The sequence below is a fragment of the Oryzias latipes genome, chromosome 12 (genome assembly GCF_002234675.1).
Source record: "Oryzias latipes chromosome 12, ASM223467v1".
NCBI classification, from domain to species: Eukaryota; Metazoa; Chordata; class Actinopteri; order Beloniformes; family Adrianichthyidae; genus Oryzias; species Oryzias latipes.
Genome location: NC_019870.2, coordinates 30063394 through 30084712, shown reverse-complemented (window position 1 = coordinate 30084712; position 21319 = coordinate 30063394). Strand labels below are relative to the sequence as shown.

At 46.9% G+C, this 21319-nt stretch overlaps 1 protein-coding gene across 1 annotated transcript; it reads right to left on the bottom strand.

Moving 5' to 3' along the window:
* Positions 1–5893: 5893 nt before the first annotated feature.
* On the bottom strand, positions 5894–20022 carry ptpa (protein phosphatase 2 phosphatase activator). The gene is made up of 10 exons (XM_023960751.1): positions 19918–20022; positions 19120–19229; positions 18889–18975; positions 18561–18686; positions 16781–16898; positions 16525–16624; positions 15864–15988; positions 15122–15222; positions 11763–11870; positions 5894–6475 (listed from the first exon to the last, which is right to left on the bottom strand). The coding sequence occupies exons 1-10, from the start codon at positions 19940–19942 to the stop codon at positions 6401–6403; spliced, it is 975 nt and encodes a 324-aa protein (XP_023816519.1). The 5' UTR covers positions 19943–20022; the 3' UTR covers positions 5894–6400.
* Positions 20023–21319: the final 1297 nt, after the last annotated feature.

The following is a 21319-nucleotide window of genomic DNA, read 5'->3' as shown; positions in this document are numbered from 1 at the left end:
AAGAAGGATGATGGATGGATGGAGGGAGGGAGGGGTGGAGGGATCAATAGTTTTTGATCAAACAACAAATGGGAAAATGTACAAGTTTAAAATTCAATTTTATTTGTAGCCCAAATTCACAACAACAGTTGTCTCGTATCGGTAATTGAAAAAGTAAAACATGAACTCAAAAGGATCATGAATACAAAGAGTTCAATAGGAAAATACTAAAATGAACTAACAAACTGACTAAGCTATACTGGCATCTCTGCCCTTAGACCCCCCTTCTCTGTAAGGAAAAACTCCCAAAAAAACGGATTCTAGAAAAACCAAATAAACCTCAGGGGTGTCCACATGAAGGAGGGATCCTCCCCCAGGACGGACAGGCGATTTACCAGAACTCTTAGAGAAGAATTAACTTATCTAAATCTACAACTACATATATAAAGTCCAGCAGACGAGCTTCATCCAGGAGGGGAAAGAGGGAACGAGGGACAATACATGAATCGCACTGCACCAAACAGAGACATGGAGAACTAAATGATGAATAATGATCAAGAATAGAGAAGAGAGGAAGGGTAGAAGTAGATGAGAAAAGAGGACAGAACCCCAGAGCACCATAGTTACCCCAGCTTCAACTTCTAGCAGCTACTAACAACTAATAGTTATTGTTATTAATTTATATTTCAACACATTAACATTAAGTTAAATAAGTTGTGAACACGCATGTTGACAGGTTTTGCCAAAGAAATCTACAGGAGAAGGCAAACATGACAGCAAACACGCACTAGGAAAAGAAAAAGAGAAGAAGCAATCCTGGAACAATTGTCCTTCTATAACATTTCCGCTTTACTGCATCCACTGCAGTACAAGGATTCTGGTTGGTGCTTTGGTCTTTGAGTTGTAGTGGTTGAACCGCGTGTTTCCTGTGTTGTGACTGGTTGGATTGTGGTGACAGCAACCTGTAGGTCAATCATGAGAAAGCCTGTCCTTTCTATGGTCAATACGTCTATGCCTCTGACTGAAAGACACACACTTACGCTGTTTCTGCAGCCTTGGAGCAAAGGTCCATGCGAGCCGAGGCCTCTGGAGCATCAAACTCTGTCCAGCCTTAACATTATTTGTCCTTAACAGGCCAGAAGGAAAGCAGCTGAAACATCCAGTTTGTGAACACCACCCTCACAAAATACAAGGCTGACTCCTAAGTTACATATCAGGAAGTAATTATACTCAGTAACTAGGTCACTGACTTAAACGTGTCAAATACGGCCCACCCACCAGGATATCTATGGTCTAAAACAATGAAGTCAGACTTAGATGGGGTCAGACAGTGAAGGGGGGGGGGGCAGCGGCGAACACTGTTGGTTCAGACTGATGTTCAGAATAAAAGGAAAGTTTGGAGTTCAGTGGCTGTGGGACGCAAGGAAAGAAGAAAACAAAATCCTTTTTTCATTCTTGGATTTTTTGTTGTTTTCTGATCTTTTGTGATTCTAAAACCGACTAAATCTGTTTGGTCTTCTCCCAAAGTTTGTACGTAAAATATTAATTCACATGTAACTTTCAAAACTCCCAGTGAAAATCAAACTGAATCCCCGTCACCACAGACCTCCAGGACCGGAGGAACGTGCTTCAAGCCTAGACATGTCAGAGCAGCCGTTTCATTCCACGCATTCCTGCAGCAGAGGCCAACAATCCAAGGCTCTGTTCACATCCATCGAACTGTCCTGAGGGACCAGCAGGCCCTTCAGCAAGCCTCTGTCCACATTTGCTGTTTGTATGAAGAGAAGACATGGCCGACAGGACTTGGGACAAACTATGACGGTAATGTTTAGGCTGACCTCCACTGATGTGTCCGCGGTGCGGTGACACAAAAACTACAACGTTCATGAACCAATCAGAGGGTTTACATCGTCTCCGTCACGTCTGCGTTTCACGTCTGCGTTCCACGTCTGTGTTTCACGTCTGCGTTCCACGTCTGTGTTTCACGTCTGCGTTCCACGTCTGTGTTTCACGTCTGCGTTCCACGTCTGCGTTCCACGTCTGCGTTCCACGTCTGCGTTCCACGTCTGCGTTCCACGTCTGCGTTCCACGTCTGCGTTTCACGTCTGCGTTCCACGTCTGCGTTACACGTCTGCGTTCCACGTCTGTGTTTCACGTCTGCGTTCCACGTCTGTGTTTCACGTCTGCGTTCCACGTCTGCGTTCCACGTCTGTGTTTCACGTCTGCGTTCCACGTCTGTGTTTCACGTCTGCGTTCCACGTCTGCGTTCCACGTCTGCGTTCCACGTCTGTGATTCACGTCTGCGTTCCACGTCTGTGATTCACGTCTGCGTTCCACGTTTGCGTTCCACGTCTGCGTTTCACGTCTGCGTTTCACGTCTGCGTTTCACGTCTGCGTTTCACGTCTGCGTTTCACGTCTGCGTTCCACGTTTGTGTTTTACGTCTGCGTTCCACATCTGCGTTTCACGTCTGCGTTTCACGTCTGCGCTTCACGTCCCTCCACACCACAACACAACACAAGCTTTACGCAGGAGTTCTTCTTCCGGCCCGTTTAGGGATCAATTTCACGGCGAAAAGCCAGAGAACCGGAAGCATAAAACCTATGAAATCCCTTAATTCATATTTACGGTGACGTGCTCACGCAGTAACGCATGTTAGCACTGCTGATAACGCCACCACGCACGCCAACGTTTAACTGTGGAGGTTCAGAAACATCATCTATGACACAAAACGTGTTTTCCAAGGACAACAGTAGGATGAGCAAAGACAGCGGGATGAAGTCCTTGACACGGGGGTGACGGGACAAACCACTCCTCAGGGATCTGGGGGGTGGAGATGCAATGACGGACCAGTGTAATATGGGGTAAGACCGCATCAACCATGTGTGCAGGTGCCCATGTGCATCCTGGGAAGTTGCACCTGACTCCTTCAAACTTTAAACTCCAACGTGCATGGCGTGCTTGTGCTGCATCAAATATATAGAAGGATTTGGTCCATCAGGACGTCCTCTTAGACACAAACGCACCCAATGGGAACGTAAGAGTCAGGACAACAGAAACAGGCTTCTTCATCCCCACCTCTACCTCTCTGTCCAGCAGACATGAATTAACTTGATGCCGCAGCGCCACTAAACAGACTTCATGTGTCCTTTGAGCTGTCTGCTCCCCTCTAGCCATGATGAAGGTGTGAGCACAGCATGAAGATCGTCGCCTCATGGGCTCACCGGGTGGTCTATAATCTTACATTTTTGTAAAGGCCTCCCATCCAGATTTGCCATTTTTCACCTGCAGATGACCCGCATCCACCCGTAAGGACAGTTGTGTCTAAAGCTGGAGGTATTGGTCTGTTCTGAATAGAAACATGAACATAGCTGCATACAGTCCAAATTACTGCCATGTACTACACTCCAACCAAGTATGTTTGTCTGCTCGCTGTCAAATTGTCATGGTAGGCTACACGCCATAGAAGACTACACATGTCCAGCTGCTCGTTAACAAACATTCCTAACCAGCCAATCACACGACAGCAACTCAACACATGTAGTCATGTATTCATGGTCCAGACCATCTGCTGCAGGTCAAACCAGCATCAGAATGAGGAAGAAAGGTGATTGAAGTGACTTTGAACGTGGTTGTTGGTTCCAGACGGGCTGGTCTGAGGACTTCAGAAACTGCTGATCTACTGGGATTTTCACCCACAACCATCTCTGGGGTTTACAATTCACACAGACTCACCAACACTGGACCCTAGAAGATGGAAAAACGTTGTCTGGTCTGATGAGTCTCCATTTCTGCTGCCACATTCAGATGGTAGGGTCAGAATTTGGCCTCAACAACATGAAAGCATGGATCCATCCTGCCTTGTACCAACGGTTCAGGCTGGTGGTGGTGGTGTCATGGTTTGGGGATGTTATATTGGCACACGCTGGTCCTCTTAGAACCCGTTGAGTATGGTTCCAACGCCACAGCCTACCTGAGTATTGTTGCTGACCATGTCCATCCCTTCATGACAACGGTGGACCATCTTCTGATGCTACTTCCAGCAGTTTAAAGGCCCGTACACACCAGGACGAATATTCGCCAGGCGTTATTCGCCAGCGTTTTTTGCCACGTCTTTTGTGTTCACACCCAGGCGATTTTCGCTGACGATGAGCCGAGCGAACATGCAATTTCATTCCCTGACATTAGATGGCGCTTAATGTAAACAGAAATACTCCTGTACACAAGGTGGCGCTGCGCAACTTTAGGCTTCTTAAAGTCGCTTTTCACTCAGAAGAAGAGAGCAAGTATTTACGCGCTTGTCAGAATCATACAAAGAAAACATGAATATTTCAAGCACCAGTAGCTCCAACTGGTGCTTGGTTCGGGGATATTTTAGAATGTCCGTCATTATTTCTTCGCGGCAGTGTAGACGCTACTCGGCGTCTATCTTCTTCGCTGGTATGTGTGCTCAGCAAGGCAGTTTTGTGTTTGAGCGCCCCCAAGTTGTGTTCTACTGTAACTTCAGAAGCTCCAGACACGTGTGCAAAAGCGCCATTCTCATTGGTCGAATAGATTTCGACGCGACGCGTCAAAAAAAAAAAAACGAACCCGAGGCGTTTTTTTTTTCCCGACGCTTTGACACGTGGCGTTTTTTCGCGTCGGTGTGCACACTCTCATTGGTGCCCTTTGTTTAGTCACGAGGCGTTAAACGTCGGCGAAAATCGCCGGCGAAATTCGTCCCGGTGTGAACAGGCCTTAAGGCTCCATGTCAAAGAGCTGGAATCATCTCAGACTGGTTTCTAGAACATGACAATGAGTTCTCTGGACTCAAACAGCTCCACAGTCACCAGAACCCAACAGAGAACCTTTGGGATGTGGTGTAACGGGAGACCAGCATCATGGATGTTCAGCAGACAAATGTGCAGCAAATGATGCTGTCATGTCAACATGGACCAAAGTCTGAGGAACCGTGTTGAGTCTCTGCCAAAAGGGGGTCTAACCCCGGTGAATGTACACTGAAACCTACTTAAAATACTGTCAGCAAAGATGAAAAACACTTTTCAGTAAAAGTACGTGTGTGTATGTAGACTTGTTTATACTACAGACATGAAAGCAGCTTAAAGTTTGATTCATATATATAGATCGATGTACACTGTATAGATATATATAGAATATGGGATGTCACATTAAAGTCACCTTTGAACAAAAACAGAGGTTTTTTTCTTTAAATGCCGACTTCAGAGAAAAAATAAAGACCAAAACCGTTTCATGTCACAAAAATAGCATTTATTAAATTAAAGAGCACATGCTGTAGATGTTAAAAGAGTAGAAACAACAGAGGAAACAGATTTCTGTCTACAGGTCTGCAGCACATCTTTGAATTCTAGTTTACAGTCAAACAGAGCTGAAGGAAACAGTTTGTACAGGATTGTCTTTAAGCCAACATCACAGAGAAATGTACAATCATTCCTCATTTTATCTGCTTAGACAATAGTGAGTTTTAGTTAGTGAACACTTTCCAACAGGAGTCAAATTTCCTCAGGTGACGGATCTGGTTGAAGGGTGTGAAGTTGGATTTGTTGCACAAGTATTGTGCGTCCATGAAAGGTTTGAAAAATGTTTGGTATCTTTAGAAGAGAAACAGTCTGTAAAAGGATGTCGTATCTGCAGACTGAAGTCGTCCATCTGTGAAACATCAGCACACACATGACCACATGCGGGATCTACTATCACAAGTTCAATTCTTCTGCTGCTCAATAAATCAGCCAATCAGCAGCCTTACACCGTCACCCAATCACTGTGCTGCTTAGATCAGCCAACCAGATGCAGGATATGCATGTTAAAAGGAAAAAACAAAAAGAGTTTCCTGAAGCTAATAATGATCAACACTTTAATAAAAGACCACCTACCATTTTCCCACCATTCCATCTTGTCTCCTTCATGCAGAATAAAGATTTCTTTTCCTTTCTAACGTGGAGATCCTGCTTCTGATTGGCTGATCTAAACAGCACAGTGATTGGGTGACGGTGTAAGGCTGCTGATTGGCTGATTTACTGAGAAGCAAAAGAATTGTACTGTACCTTGGGCTTCGTCACTGCATGTGTCTGACGTTTCACACACGGACGCACACATTCCTCATGACTAAACCTTTTACAGACCAGCAAACCTCTCATTACAAGAAAGCTTTACGGACGGACAATAGTTCTGCAAGAAATCTAATGATCTGAAGTCTGACTTCAACTCAAAGCTCAGCTTTAACTAACATTGTGAAAAAGAACAAAACGCCTCGATAATTGAAGTCAACCTTTCAGCAGAAATAACCAGTATTCAGTTGGTGCAGTTAAACTCCTACCACTGCATGAATGTGGGGGTGGGTCTGCTGCTGCTGCCCCTGAAGGGAGGACGCTGCTGTTTTGGTCGTTTTCCTCCATCTGCAGGTATCAAGGCGTCACTGGCTGGATGGACAGCAGGCTCCCAAATCTGAAGTGCTGGATGACGGGAAACTTTTCCAAGCACTGCAGACGGAGCAGAGATAAACCGTCACGTCATTCCCATGGAGCACATGTCATCTGATGGAATTCTCTTTGGCCTGCAAGACATCGCTGATCGCTTTAGAGCTAATCCACCACAAATCCCACAATGCACTGCCCGCATGTTAGTGCATTAAAAGCCAGTGAGAAGAGCAGGAGTCCCCGCCTCTCTGAGGAAGACGAACCAATCATCAACCAGGAGAGGTACTGATGGACTCCTCTGGTCGGCCCGAGGTTCTCCTCAGCCCAAAGCCTGATGCTGAACTTTGATCAAGTTTGTCAGACGAGTCCAGCAGGAAACTCTGCTGCAGAGCAACGTTCTGCTGCTGCTGGACATTTGGACTGCAAGAAACCAGATTCAGTTCCGTCAAGAATGTGACAGAACTGATCCAGAAAAGCTCAAGAAAGAGCTTTGAATACTAAATGTATGTTTTCTTGTATTTAATGTTGTGTTTGGGTGCAAACGCTCTTCAAACCTTCATTTTTGGACTTTTTTTCTTTCTGCTTGATTAACTTAATATATTATTTTTATTTATTATATTATGGTTGTTGTTTAGGCATTTGTAGTCCGGTGGGAAAAGTTTTCTTTAGAAATTACTTTAGAAAATCTGGATTGAATGTGAATTGGCCTGATTTTTTAGTTTTCTTGTATTAATAATGTTAGGCATTTTGGAGGCCTTGTTCCTTTTCTGGTGAACATTCATCCATAAGGTGATTTGTAAAGTTCTCAATAAACATGCAACCAAACGGACCTCAACTTGTACATTTTTGTAATTTTTAGTTTGACTCTGTCGACTTACTGCATCATTCTAGCAGAGTTTCCCGTCTCAGATCTATAAAAGATATTAGCTACTGGTCTCCAAATGCCACTCAGTGATCTAATGCTGCCATTTCCTGACTGCTTAAAGTTCTGGGAATTCAATGGAACTAGTCCCCGTGGGTCAAATCCCACAGAACGGACAAACAAAGCTGTAAACGCAGAAAACTGTGGTACAATTCTTCTTAAATCGGATTTTCCAGCTTGACAGATCCAGACTGAAAAGTCAGAACTACTATTTGAAAAACAGGAACTCTACCACAAACCAACCAGCCAACCAACCAGCCAGCCAGCCAGCCAGCCAGCCAGCCAGCCAACCAACCAACCAGAAATCAACCAACCAACCAACCAACCATAAACCAACCAACCAACCAGCCAGCCAGCCAACCAACCAACCAACCAACCAACCAACCATAAACCAACCAACCAACAATAAACCAGCCAACCAGCCAGCCAACCAACCAACCAACCAACCAACCATAAACCAACCAACCAACAATAAACCAGCCAACCAGCCAACCAACCAACCAACCAACCATAAACCAACCAACCAACAATAAACCAGCCAACCAGCCAGCCAACCAACCAACCAACCAACCAACCATAAACCAACCAACCAACAATAAACCAGCCAACCAGCCAGCCAACCAACCAACCAACCAACCAACCATAAACCAACCAACCAACAATAAACCAGCCAACCAGCCAGCTAGCCAACCAACCAGAAATCAACCAACCAACCAACCAACCATAAACCAACCAACCAACCAGCCAGCCAGCCAACCAACCAACCAACCAACCAACCAACCAACCATAAACCAACCAACCAACAATAAACCAGCCAACCAGCCAGCCAGCCAACCAACCATAAACCCACTGAAGGATCTATGCTAACAGAAACACCACTGACTTTACTGTTTCAGACACCCCTACTTTTATTAGGACACTTGACCAAAAAACTCCAGAGTACAGTTGGGTGTAAGTATGTCTGGATGAAGTCTTTCCATGTGACTCACTGATGTGCTTTGGTTCAGGCCTTTCTGTGCTTCTGCTAACCAATCAGCTTTCATTTTCACTCTATTCAAACAAACGTGTTGAAACTCAACAGTAACTCGTCACCGCCTACAAAGCACCGCCACGATCCTGGTGATTATTCCTTCATGTCTGTGCAGGCACACCTCTGCCCATGAACTGGAATAAACCAAGCTGGACGAGCTCCTGAGCGGACTGCGCCACATCAGACCCGAACGGGGGCTTTCAGCTGTGGACAACGACAGGGCCGCTGCTGCTGAGGCCCCAGAGTGAACTCCTGTCGGGAAAACTGGATTCTGGTCTTTCTAGACGGCGACCGCTCGCTCTGCACCAAACGTGTGGGGCCGCAAAAAGGGAGCGAGGAATGCAAGGCTGTGATGGTTGCTCCGGGCTGGGAGGAAGGCCGGGACAGAGGGAGGGAGGATTTAATGAAAGCGAGGGGGGAGGAGAGGCAGACAGCCTGGCCCCTCGGCTCTTTGAGAAGCCTTGCAGGCTGCTGTGGAAAACACAGGATGTGGGCATGAAGGCGGGAGAACGGCTTAGACAGCCCCCTCCCCGCCGCCCACACACACACACACACACACACACACAGGCAGCACACACACACACAGACACACAAACACAAACACCCACGCAGCACACACACACACGCAGCACACACACACACACACACACACGCAGCACACACACACACATGTACACACACACACATCCTCTCTTAACCCTTTGTTGTCGCTCTCCTCTGCCTGAAACTCGTCTGTCTGGATGTTCAGAAGTTGTGTAATGAGTTTGGAAAAAGAAGAAATGTTGCAACATTTCTGACTAGTGTCTGTGCTGAATGGTACCGACCCAAACATAACGGTACCGGCCCACACAGAACGGTACCGACCCAAACAGAATGGTACCGGCCCACACAGAACGGTACCGACCCAAACAGAACGGTACCGACCCAAACAGAACGGTACCGGCCCAGACAGAACGGTACCGACCCAAACAGAACGGTACCGGCCCACACAGAACAGTACCGGCCCAGACAGAACGGTACAGACCCACACAGAACGGTACCGACCCAAACAGAACGGTACCGGCCCAGACAAAACGGTACAGACCCACACAGAACGGTACCGACCCAGACAGAACGGTACCGGCCCACACAGAACAGTAGAGTCCAGAACAGAACGGTACCAATGGAAAGTCTTGTGGGTCTGGATTCCCTCCAAAAGCTTTGGTACGGCGTCTCTGCTGTCCAGTAAAGTCGCTTCCCGCTCAGTTTTGGTCACTTGTGACTGGAGTCGAGTGTGAACTCGTGTCACTGCTTGTCGTAGACATGATACGGTCTCCTGAAGAAGGGACCTGCAGTCACACACTGAATCTATGCGTTTTAGTCTGCGGTTCAAGTCTTAGAGCTGGTGAGACACGAGGGCCGCGGTCCAGAGACGTTTCCACACCGTCCAGTCCGCTGCCGGACGGCGATCCAGCTGCCACACTCCCGCCAACTATTGCTCGATTTTGTAGAGGCGACATCCCCGCCCGACTGACGGCCACCGTCTACATTCATGACCACGCCAACGACGCCAAAACCTCAGGCAAATCTAGACGATTCTGCCGACGGCTCCCATGGCGCGGTGGCGGTTGTGTTTGTGAGCGTAGCGTTCAGGAGTCGGGGTTCAAGCTCCAGAAGGTGCGCAGTACAAGCCTTTGTGTGCGTGTGAGAAAGACTTTAGAAACTCAGCCGCACAAAAACAGGACAGACGAAGGTTTGGCGTCACAGAAAACAGGCCAGTCCATCAGAACCATCAGGACGCCGGCTCTCAACAAACCTCACTCTCCAACTGCTTCTGCTGTTTCTACATGGTTACCAATCAGATATGGGCTTCAAACAACTCCCCAGCTGATTCTGTTCAAATCAACCAGTTTTTATTCTGGGGCGCCACGCAGAACAGGGGGGTGCAGCGGTTAGCAGGAATCCCTTCTGTGGGGGGTCTGCATGTTCTCCTCGTTCACGCGTGGGTTTTCTCCGGGAACTCCAGACTCCTCCCTATGAGGCCCGGGACAGACTGTTCAGGATGTACCCCACCTTCCCCAACAGAAGCTCCACCATGACCCCGTGACCCCACAAGGGATGGGGCGGGATATGAAGATGGACCAAAGTAGAAATGTTGCACTTTTGTTTCTAAGGTTTAAATTTACAGCTATGACGTCTAAATATTGAAAAATCTTCACCAGAGTTCCACTTTGTCATCAGAAATGTGCTTTATAGGATCTCTATCCTGCTGTTTTCAGAGTAAATTATATCCATATGAATGATCATCTATGACCTTTGACACACTAAAGAACCATTTTTTAATGAAATATGAGTTATTTTTACAGCTCCTTTTCAGGCCCGGAAGTAAGACGACTCCATCTCTGAGGCTCCGCCTTTCTCTCCTTGGGGGTGCCGCCCATTTCATGACATCATCGTAGAGCCTCAGCAGCGTGTCTGAGTTTCTCTCACCAAAACAAACATCTGAACTTTTCCAAAGATGGATGTTCAGACTGTTCATAGAAAAGGAAACCCGATCACCGCTAGCTCCACTGAGAAAGTGGGCGTGTCTGTTAGCCTGGGGGCGGGGCTGGCAGCGCAGACTCTTCCTGGAAGGGGCGGTTCTTCACTTTGTGATGTCACAATGTGAGGACCCACTCGTTTTCATGGGTTGGGAGGGGCTGATGCTTAGAGAGCAGGTTTTTAGTGGAAAACTCAGAGATGGATCCAAATTTCACTCTGGGATGTTTATAGTGAGGAAGGAACATTAGAAAACACTGAAAGGCTCATCAAAGTTGGTTTTGCATGATATAAAACTTTAAAGTGATTTACTGGAGGTCTTTGTCAGATGTTCCCACATTGTGTCCTTTGGTTAATGAACCTACAGACTATCTGAGCCCACTGCAGACTGCACTGTCCACTAACATGTCTGCTGTGTCTCAGCAGAGAACGTACACTCAGGAAAGGAATGGACAGAAGCGGATCTGCATCGCTAACAGATCCATCACCAAGCCGCGTGGTTTGGTGATGTCACAAACGCCTCACGCCGCCTGAGATGGTTTCATGCTTTCACAAAAGAAAGTCTTCTTTGCTGCAGCTCTCATTGCATTTTGGATATAGTTTACTCATTCCAGCCTAATGTGTTGATCAGTTACCCATAACCCCCCACGGCTAAGCTAACAGTATATTACTTCAACAGTATAAACGGCAGTTCAACTCAAAACATTTGTAAAAATTTTGTCACAGCAAAAAAATGTACATTTCTTTCCAAAATGTTACAAATGTTCAGTTTGATGTCTTTTGTGTTCATTTTCCTTTTTTTGAGGTTTTTGGGGCAAAGTTGTTTGGAGTTAGCCGACTAAAGACCAGGCATCAGGAATGGGGTCAGGGAAAGAGCGTACCTCTGCCTTGTACATTTTGATCAGGCCCTGGTTGACTTTGGACCAGCTTGGGACGGCGCTGATGTTCCACAGCTGGTTGGAGTGTTCAGCAAATGGACCCGTCTTCATCTGCAGGAGAGAAGAGCCACAGGAAGAAGAGGACGTCACGACGGCGGCAACAGCTGGATTCAAAACCCACTGAGCCAGACGTGGGCTACAGTGGTGACGACACCTGAACGCATCACAACAATAAATCCCAACCGCTCATCGTTCAGCTTTGAAAGATTTCCAACATTCTGCCCTTACTCTGTTGAATTAGTAGCCATCTAAGAGGATAGGAGTTTGTCGGGCACCGTATGACGGCACAAGGCTGTCCTGAATCCCATCATGCTACAGCCACCAACACCAATGCCGCTGCGCCACGGGGCGCCATCGGCACAACCTCAACAAGATTAGCTGCTTTTGTGAAAATGGTTGGCGTGGTCGTGAACGTAGGCGGCGGCAGTCAGGCGGGGATGACGCCCTTATGTAGTTGGGCGATGGCTAGGCGGCGGCAGCTGGATTGCAGCCGGCAGCAGCTCTGATTGGCCGATGTGTAAACGTGTCTGGACGGTAGACGTCCACATCCGGTAGTCTGGGATAGATTCTTACGCAAAAACGACGTTCTAAATCAGTCCTGATGCAGCCAACAAGTCCCACAAAACTCATCGCTTGGAGGCAGATTTCAACCTAGTTACTCACAAAAAGAACTTTCACATGGTACTGCTGTGTACTTTTTACTTTGGTTGCTATTTCTTTGTCTTCCTTGATTTACAGGAAACACAGAAAGGAGACAGAATTATGGACGTGTTTTTCTCCCATAATTCAGAGCACTATGTCATTCTGAATCGACTGTTCAATTTGCAATATTATCGTTGGATATGAAAATGGACCAGTCAATGTGGAATTTGGTCATGCGTTCTGAAGATGCAGTTAGCAATCGTTGGAGGTTCTACCGATTGATCCACTCATCAGACCAAAGTTTCCAGTTGGTGGTGCCTCTGTGTCCCGGTCGTCGTGGTTACAGATACCACGGTCTCGTAGCGTTCTGCCTGTGCTCTTCCACACCCAGCCAAGCCCGTGTGGAGTAATGAGGTCCATATGAGCGCACAGACAGCGCCGTGGCGTGCACGCAGAGGGATGTGCTGCCTCTCCAGGCACAGATCTCAGATCAGTGTTCCAGCATTGGCCTCTTCTGTGTGCCGCTGGAACAGATTCCAGGTCTGCGGTTCCACTCCGTCCAGACAGAGAAAAGAGTTTTTCCACCTTCTCTAGTGTGTCACGGATTCAAACTCATAACGTCCCATAGAAGCATCAGAATGATTGCATTTAGGAACCTTCGCTGCATTCGTTCATACATGGGGGGCGCATGAAGCCACGAATGCTTTCTCTCCAACCCCCCCACGACATGCTGGGGAAGCCGGGCTCAGACCTCGGGGCATCCATCTAAAATCCCCCTCCTCTTTTTCCACCCCCCTCCCCAGCCGAGTCGGAGGGCCTCACACGTGGGGGAGGGGAGAGGCGGGGGGGCTGAATTCCCTGGAGGAAGGAGTGATTCACAGAAAGCATGTGGGGAAGGAAGTGACTCATGTTCGGGACACGCACAGAGCACAGGAAAGACGGGAAGGGAAAAGTTGGGAATATCCACACGAGAGGATGAAGAAAATATGTGAAGTGAGCTGAAAAAAGACCATCAGCACTGAGACTAGAAAGATGGCGGGATGGTCTCCACTTCCTGCATCATGGCCTGAAAACTGAAAGCAGCCGTTAGCGGTGGTCCCTGTTTGTCGGTGACTGCAGTGGTCCTCGCTCATCAACGTCCCACTCCAGTGAAAATGGGGTTTGAACAGGTTCTAGTCATGATGGAGGACATATTTCTAGGAGATTAAGATTTAAACTGCTGTATTTATGACTTTCAACAACCCAATTCATGTGTGTTTCATCCAGATGCTGGCAGCTCTGTAGTACAGGTGTGTTTTGGTCATTAAAATGCTGGTCTGGTCGTCACAAAAGCCTGTCAGAGAAAACCTGACATGCTTTTTACCATCACTTCCTTCTACACGCGTGCTTTTCTGTGTTCTACACATCCATGTGTTGTCCTTAGAACTCCAGCGTTTTCCAGAAAGCCTTTTCTTTCTAAACAAGGTTGGAGCGGCACAAACTCAGCATCACGCGTGTGGTTTCCTGATTCTAACGTGATGAGCAGCAGAGGACTGTAACCGTCACGCGTGTCTGAAACAGCTGCTCTTCTGACAGCTTTGGAATAAACAAAGGTCAAATACAAACAGCTATGAATGAACAGGAGTGTCAGCCACACGTTAACATATAATAATGAGTGAGGGGGGGGGGGGGGGGGGGACGTTTAGAGTTTGGGTCCAAACTATTCCAGCTACTTTCAGGACCTTTGGACTCAGACCAACTGGGACCAATCACTGCTCACTGACAAAATCTGGTTCCAACATGGCGACAGCTGTGCTGCCATAAAAATGGCGACCGGGTCGACTTCCTTTGGTTGGAAGCAAATGAACCGGGCCCTCCTGCTGCGAGGCGAGGAAGGCGTGGTCCAATTCCCGGCTGGGACCAGTTCTCTTATGGGTCCAGTCTAGAGCATTTGTACCGGTTCCTTTCCAATGGGGATCAATGTGATCAATAGCTGTCCTTTCCTGCTCTGCATTCTGAAAAGACAAAAGCAGAGAAGCTGGAGAGGAAGCAGAATGTTTTTAATGACTGACAGGAGAAAGGTCAGACCAGAGGAGACGCCACCGTAAAAGTGTGTGGGGGGGTAGTGCGTCAGCGCTGAGGAAAAGGATGCGGCGGCTGAAGGCCCTCCCTGCTTCCCTCCCCTCCTTTTTCCTCCAAACACCCCAAACAAAGGCCACAGTTCCTGAACTGGCGTGCGACCAGCATAATCCATCTGCAGCCCCCCTTCCTCTCAGCGCACTGAACCACTTTCAGCTGCGCTCCCTCTACAGTGTCCCCCCCCCAGCAGACCATCTGCACACGGCCCCAACACGTCTGCATGTCTGTGTCCATAACACCACGACATCCAGAACCGAGCCGGGTCAGAAACAGGAGAACAGACGTGTTCAGAGGATCAATGATGCTTTTCCGATCACGTCTGCATAAATCAGAAGGGTCAGAATGAGGGGGGGTCTGAGCTGAAGCCTCATTCATCCCTCAGGATCTGCTTCCTGGACCTTCCAGGCTCTCTGAAGGACTGGCAGGTTTGGATGCTGGCTGCTTCCCCCTCAAACCTTTTTGTTCGTTTTCTGTGAAACTCATGGATGAAACGATGATGGCGGCCTGCAGCCGCCACGGCGGAGCGAGGGTCCTTCTCCCACCTCATTGATGAACTTGATGCACTCCAGAAACATGTACTCCTGGTGATGCTCGTTCACCACCCTCTCGTTGATGAAGTGGCGAGGCTCCAGGGTCGGATGATCTGCAGGAAATGTACCTTGTTAGAGATCAGAGACGCCACCGGGTGTCCCACTTCAGCCAACAGCACATAACCTGCACTCAGTACAGCATGAGTCCATTCAGGAAACCTCTTCATGTCAGTTGTTCTACATTCAATAAAGACCTTCTTAAAACAGGATTTTGGACCCAGAAGCTTCTAGATCACATCTGCACAGCTGTTTTACACCATTGAAAGATCCATTTCCTCAAGCCTTTGGACAAAGGTCCTGGTTGCAAACGTGAGTCTCAGTGTTGGACACCGGACTGCTGCCCTCTGCTGCATGCAGGAGCTCACTGCACCACACAGAGACTTTCCTCTCCACGCCGATGGAGAAGCTGAGCGCCGCTTACTCCACGCATCCCTCTGCTTACGTCTGACTTCACCTAAATAACCACCAGCGAGGTGTAATATGTGACATTTATCCAGACTACCTGGAAGGAAGTACGTTTCCAAAACGCTGACTCACCTTTCTGCACACTGGAACATGGAGTCTGTTGGCACAACAAATGCATCTGTCGCCTCCAGGCGTCAGCAATGCTCAAGAACAATCCCAACACAGGACACAAACAACTTCTCTGACTTTGAAAATCATTCTAGCAACTTCAGTCCTTAGAGTCACTCACCCACAAACTGAGAGCTGCCCCAGATGAAGGGAAGAAACTGGAAATCATCCAGACCCCAGACCCCCTGGCTGCCGGCCGGCTCCATCCTGTAGGTCTTCTGCAGCTTCCGCATCACCGACAGATACCTGAGACGGACAGGAGTCGCAGCACAAACGCAGGTTTACTTTGGACCAACATTATTCTAGAACTGATGGGAGCTGTGGACATCTTCTAGGGAGACCAGATATTTATGTGTCTATGCTTTTTCCTCTGGCTGATTTACCCTAACCCCTACATATGTGTATCCATACACATATATATTATGTATAAATGTATACAGACAGACAGACAGATAGATCCATCCATCTATAGTCATATAACAACATCAGATCTGTCCATCCGTCCAGTTCTGATCCAGATTCCAGCTCAGACCAGGAAAACAGACGTTCATGGATCTATCTGCAGGTGGATGATCAGAAAGGGGCGGAGCTTGGAGCTCATCTGCTCCAGATTCACAGCGATTTGAATAAAGAAATACTCAGAAATGGAGTTTGAGCATAAATTTCTTTAGAGATATCTTCCATCGTCATAAAACTGCCACAAGAACATATGAAAAACAATGTTTTCTACGGATTACCCCTTTAGGAGAGGACATCACATGACCACACCATCAACTACTTACCTATCAAAAACCTTAAAGACGATAGCCAGCTGATCATCTACCCGGAGAGCCCCCACCTTACAGAGACAGCAGAGGAAGGCTGCAAAGGCTGCTTCATGGCCTGTGGAGACCAGTTTGAAGGTTTCAGCTGCAGCGTTCACAGCTCCTCAATATGGAGACACCACATGCTAAACTGCTGCCAAACTCCCAAAACGTCCTGCTTCCAGTTCTTCTGGTCAGCATGTGGGTAGAAAAGCCTGACTTGGTGCTCAGTTACCTGTGCCGTAGTCTATCCTGGTGGGGTTACCCACAGACTCTTTCAGGTAGACGGCGATCTCTGAGGCTGCAGCCGCTTTGTCTGCAGGGAGAATGGCCGCCACCAGGACGTCTGCTTCCTGCGCACAGAAACGTACATTCAGATGCTTCCTGCAGGACACGCATGCTGCTGAGGCGCGCCGCTGACGGGGTGTTAAAGCCCTCCGTCCCAGGACCCCTCCTGCCCCCGCTCCACACCAGCACACGGGTTCCAGAAACACTTTCTGTGTGGGACCTCTCACAACATGAAACATGACAAAAGAGTAAACCAGAAGACACAGGTTCAAAACCTCTGGTTTTCTGATTTTTCTGCTGCGTTTAAAGTCAAGAGAGAACAGATGAAACATGAAACAGACGGACGCAGGATCATCATGGTTGTGGTTAGATTGATTTTTTGTGTATGATGCACTAGGATAAGAAGAGAAAACGCAGGAGACGCGATGCTTTCAATGCTCCTTAAAGTCTGCGCCAACCTCCAGCACCGACTTCTAGAGCAGAGTTTTTCAACCGGTGTTCAGGTGTGCCGTGGGAAATTACCCTCATTAACTGATCTAAAAACATTCCCATCTCCAGGATCTCAGCTCTGTGTTCATCCAAACAGGCCCTGATAAAACACTGAGTAGTTAGGAATATTAAAGATCATAAAATACTTTTTTCTTTGTGTTTATTTGATTCTATTAAAGACATTTTGATAAGAATGACGGTACCGCGATTTAGCCACAGCTACAGCTGTTTTCGGACAAGTCCCGCCCCTTTAACTGTCTCCACCAATCATTCTTGGAGGCTTAATCACATGTCATCAGTCTGACCAATCAGAAGTGGTTAAAGTCTTCACTTCCTTGTTCTGATTCTGCTGATAAAGTCTCTCAGTTCCAACAGAAATACCAGCTAAAGCTCGTCTTTAGCGGTGTAGCTTTCCACAGAATCCGGTGTCAGACCGTGGAACAAGAGAACAAAACAATGAAGCTCAGAGAAGAGAGTCTGTCTGACATCACTACATCTCCCATGATGCATTGGGTTAAAGTGACAGCATCTCAGCGCACAATGAGTCTTCCCTGTTAAACGTCTTGAAATCACAACGAACACATCAGACAGTTTTTAAATCTTCTAAGTTAACTTTAATTCCATCTTTTAGAAAAAACAGCTGCAGCTTCCAGCTTTTTCTGCCACAATTATCACAAAAATGTATGTGAGATCATGGAGGGACTGTAGATCAGTACAGACTATAGAGTTTCTCCTTTTTTTTTTGGATGCTGGTGTGCTGCGGGATTTTTGTCAAGGTTAAAGTGTGCCGTGGCTCAGGAAAGGTTGAACAACACTGATCTAGACCATCGACTGTATAGAGAACTGGACTGAGCATGTGTGACTTGTAGCAAATGCCTTCCTACCAGTTCCAACCAGATGAAGCCAATTCAGTCGCCGCAGTGATTGGTCCGAGTGGTCTGAGTCACGTTACTATGGCAACTCCTCTCAGGAGTCAGCTAGTTGGAAGGCCACACCCCTTCCACTAGAAGTGTCTCGGGGGAGTCTGTCAATCAAACATCCAAGGTGGGGCAGAGTTATAAAAAATAGTTCTTTAAAAAATATCCTTAAAAGAAGATTTTCAAGAAGATGTTAATAAAAGGGATCAAATCCAGAACGGTCATTGGAACGTGAGGGGGGAGGAGTCACTCAGTCCAGTTCTCATGTACAGTCAATGGTTCAGAGCAGAAGGTGAATTCAGTTGATGGATGTTTCCTAACCTGATCCAGTTTGGAGAACCAGGTTCTGAAGGCCTTGTTCCCGAAGCGGGACGGCTGGTCAATGGGAGGAGTCTCGTTTATCCACTGATCCAGAGTGGCCAGAAGATCCAGCAGTTTCTCTACAGTCTGTCCCAACAAAAGCACAGCAGCGACGGAAGCAGACAAATGTTGTTCCAATTAAACCAACACACATGTGAGTCCCGGTGCATCTTCATCGTTTTACTGTGGACCAGATTTCCTGAGAGCTACGGTCCGGTTCTGGTTCCAACAGCTCCGAGTTCAGATGTCAAGACTGCAAAATGTCACTAAGACATAAAAAAGGGCAAACCTGAGAAACCTTGTATTCACAGGTGAACTTCTTCCCCTTCACGCTTTCATTCAGAGTCAGAATGAAGCCCATGTAGTCGGCGTAGGCCTGCAACACAGACGCCACTGTGAGACCAGCTTTCCTGACACTTTACCTGACGCTTTAATGCCTTCAGGTGACTTCACATCCATCCTGCTCCCAAACACAGGCTGGAACTGAAAAGCACTGCTAAAAAACCAGTCCGGGTCTAACCTGAGACCGTTTCCACTTTCCCATGTCTGGCACCGTGCTGATTTCCTTCTTGGGGATCATGAAGGCGATTCCGGCTGTGGCGTCAGACGCTTCATCTTCAGGAGACGATCCTAAAGGTACAACAGGAAACTTTAGTTTGGCTACGTTTTCCAGTGAACTCAACTTTAATGTCATCAAGGTTCAGTTTGGACAACTTTCTGTTAACAGGACCCTGAACGTCTCATGAGCCAAATTATCTTCTGCCACAGGAAAATCAGCTGATACCACCTGTCAATCAAGACTGAAACTGAGAGTCTCAGCTTAAGTTTTCTGGACTGATGTGAACATGTTAGAATCGTGAAATGTGAAGCTGTTTCCTAAACAAAAGCACAAACTAAGTCTGTTTGGGTCAAAACTGAAGCTTTTAGAGAAACGATTGTCTTAATGATGATTCATGAAAAGTGTAGCATCCAGTTTAAGGAGGAGCTGCTTAACAGGGAGGACTGTAAAACTATTAGCCAGTAGCTAACTTTAGTCATTCTAAAAAAGCCTCCTCCACTCGTGGATTTACAGAAACAAATGTGGAATCAGTGATGCTTCCGACGGGCATGTTCTGTCAAAGCGGACCGCCTGCATCCATTATCGGACAGGTTTTATAAACAAAAACGCTTCTAAACAGAGCGCTGCTGATCAGGAGCCCGAATGCGCATGTCAGGCATGACGTCAGCAGGGCTCCCCGTGGAGCGCCAGCTGTCCAGCAGACATAAGGCAATGCAGTCAACCAGTCTGATTTCTAGCGGGAAATGAATTTCGGTTTACCTGACGGCTGCTCTGTTTCCGCCATGGCGACGAGCTTCTTCTTCTTCTTCGTGTGTTTCTCTGCCAGTTTAAACCTGTTAACGCTCCACAGCGCCCCCAGCGGCGGAGTATGCGATTACAGCCACCACCAGACAGAAAAGCACACAACTCTGACACATAAGGCCGCACAAAAAATAGGAAAGTAAAATTACGAGATTTAAAGTCGTAAATTAAAAAAAACTTTAAACTGAGATTAAAGTGGAAGTACATACAGAGTAGGAAGTGAACGCCACACAGCAGCAGAGCAGACCCACTAAACTCAATGGAACAGGTGAGTTAAATGTTTATTGATAACGTTCCAAATGTTTGGAATCTCATTTCTTTGATTTATGATTTATTAATGTTTTATCTATTGATGGGTGGTTTGCAGGATTTCTGCAGCCATTGATGAAGACGTTGGTGTCCCTGCAGATGTCCACTTCAATTCTTCATCTGTGTTTTATGTAGAAACGGGATGTTTTTCCTGGAGGAGGGGGCGTATATAACAGTTTACCTTCAGCATTGGTGTTCGGATGACAGGTTCATGATGTCATGAGACAAATGGACTTTTGGGTAGGAGAATGGAAAGGAGAATAAAGTAGTGGTCGTCTTGTCAGGGTTAGGACTTTTCCCTAACAAAGAGAAGAACCAAACAGGAGAAGAGAATTTTTGTTAGACTTCTGCAGAAGGAGAAGCCTGTCTGTCACAGAGGAGTTCTGTCCTCCCAGTGGATCCACTGGTTCTATTTTATGTTATCTGGTTGATAACATAAAAGTGGGTCATTCAGTCAAGCAGGAATATCATATATTGTATAGTCAGAACTTTTTACATCATTGTTTTTTTACTGAAAGAAAGAACTGAGACAATCATATTATTGTGATAATAGTGTGTAAGCAAATGATAATTACACAACTCTACACTCTACACCCAAACGCGTCTCTGAGCTCCTCACTTTACAGATGAAACTCCGCTTAACCGACACTGAAAACCGGCTACGCTGACAATAATCTGATTTTGAGTCACCAAGAGGTTCAGAATTTCTTTGTTTTTGAAACCTATCTGAGAATAAGGCTTCATAAAATGCTCCACATCTTTCATCTTCAAGCCTGGTTCTAACAAACAGACATGTTGGAGTTTTTTCTCGTGTAGGCAATGGCATTAATACAGCACAGAAACTTTCATTGTCCTGTACAGTATTATTGTCTCCAAACTGAGACGCTTTACAAAAGAGGTGTTATTTTGAAGTCACTTTCTCTGGAAAACTTGCAAAGGTAAAGCGTAACACAAAACAGATGCAAGAACTGCAAAGTATTCCACAATTAGACGAGGGGTGAAGGGCTGCACGGGGAAACGTGTTAGGGCTTTGGCATGGTTCGAATCCCGG

Bases quoted from the DNA above. Each gene is read 5' to 3' on its own strand.
- ptpa (XM_023960751.1), bottom strand. From the start codon at position 19,942: ATGGCGGAAACAGAGCAGCCGTCAG. The intron at 16,625-16,780 runs GTAACTGAGCAC...TGGTCTCCACAG, and splicing joins CAGGATAGACTACGGCACAG to GCCATGAAGCAGCCTTTGCA. The intron at 15,989-16,524 runs GTAAGTAGTTGA...TGTCCGTCTCAG, and splicing joins GTCTTTAAGGTTTTTGATAG to GTATCTGTCGGTGATGCGGA.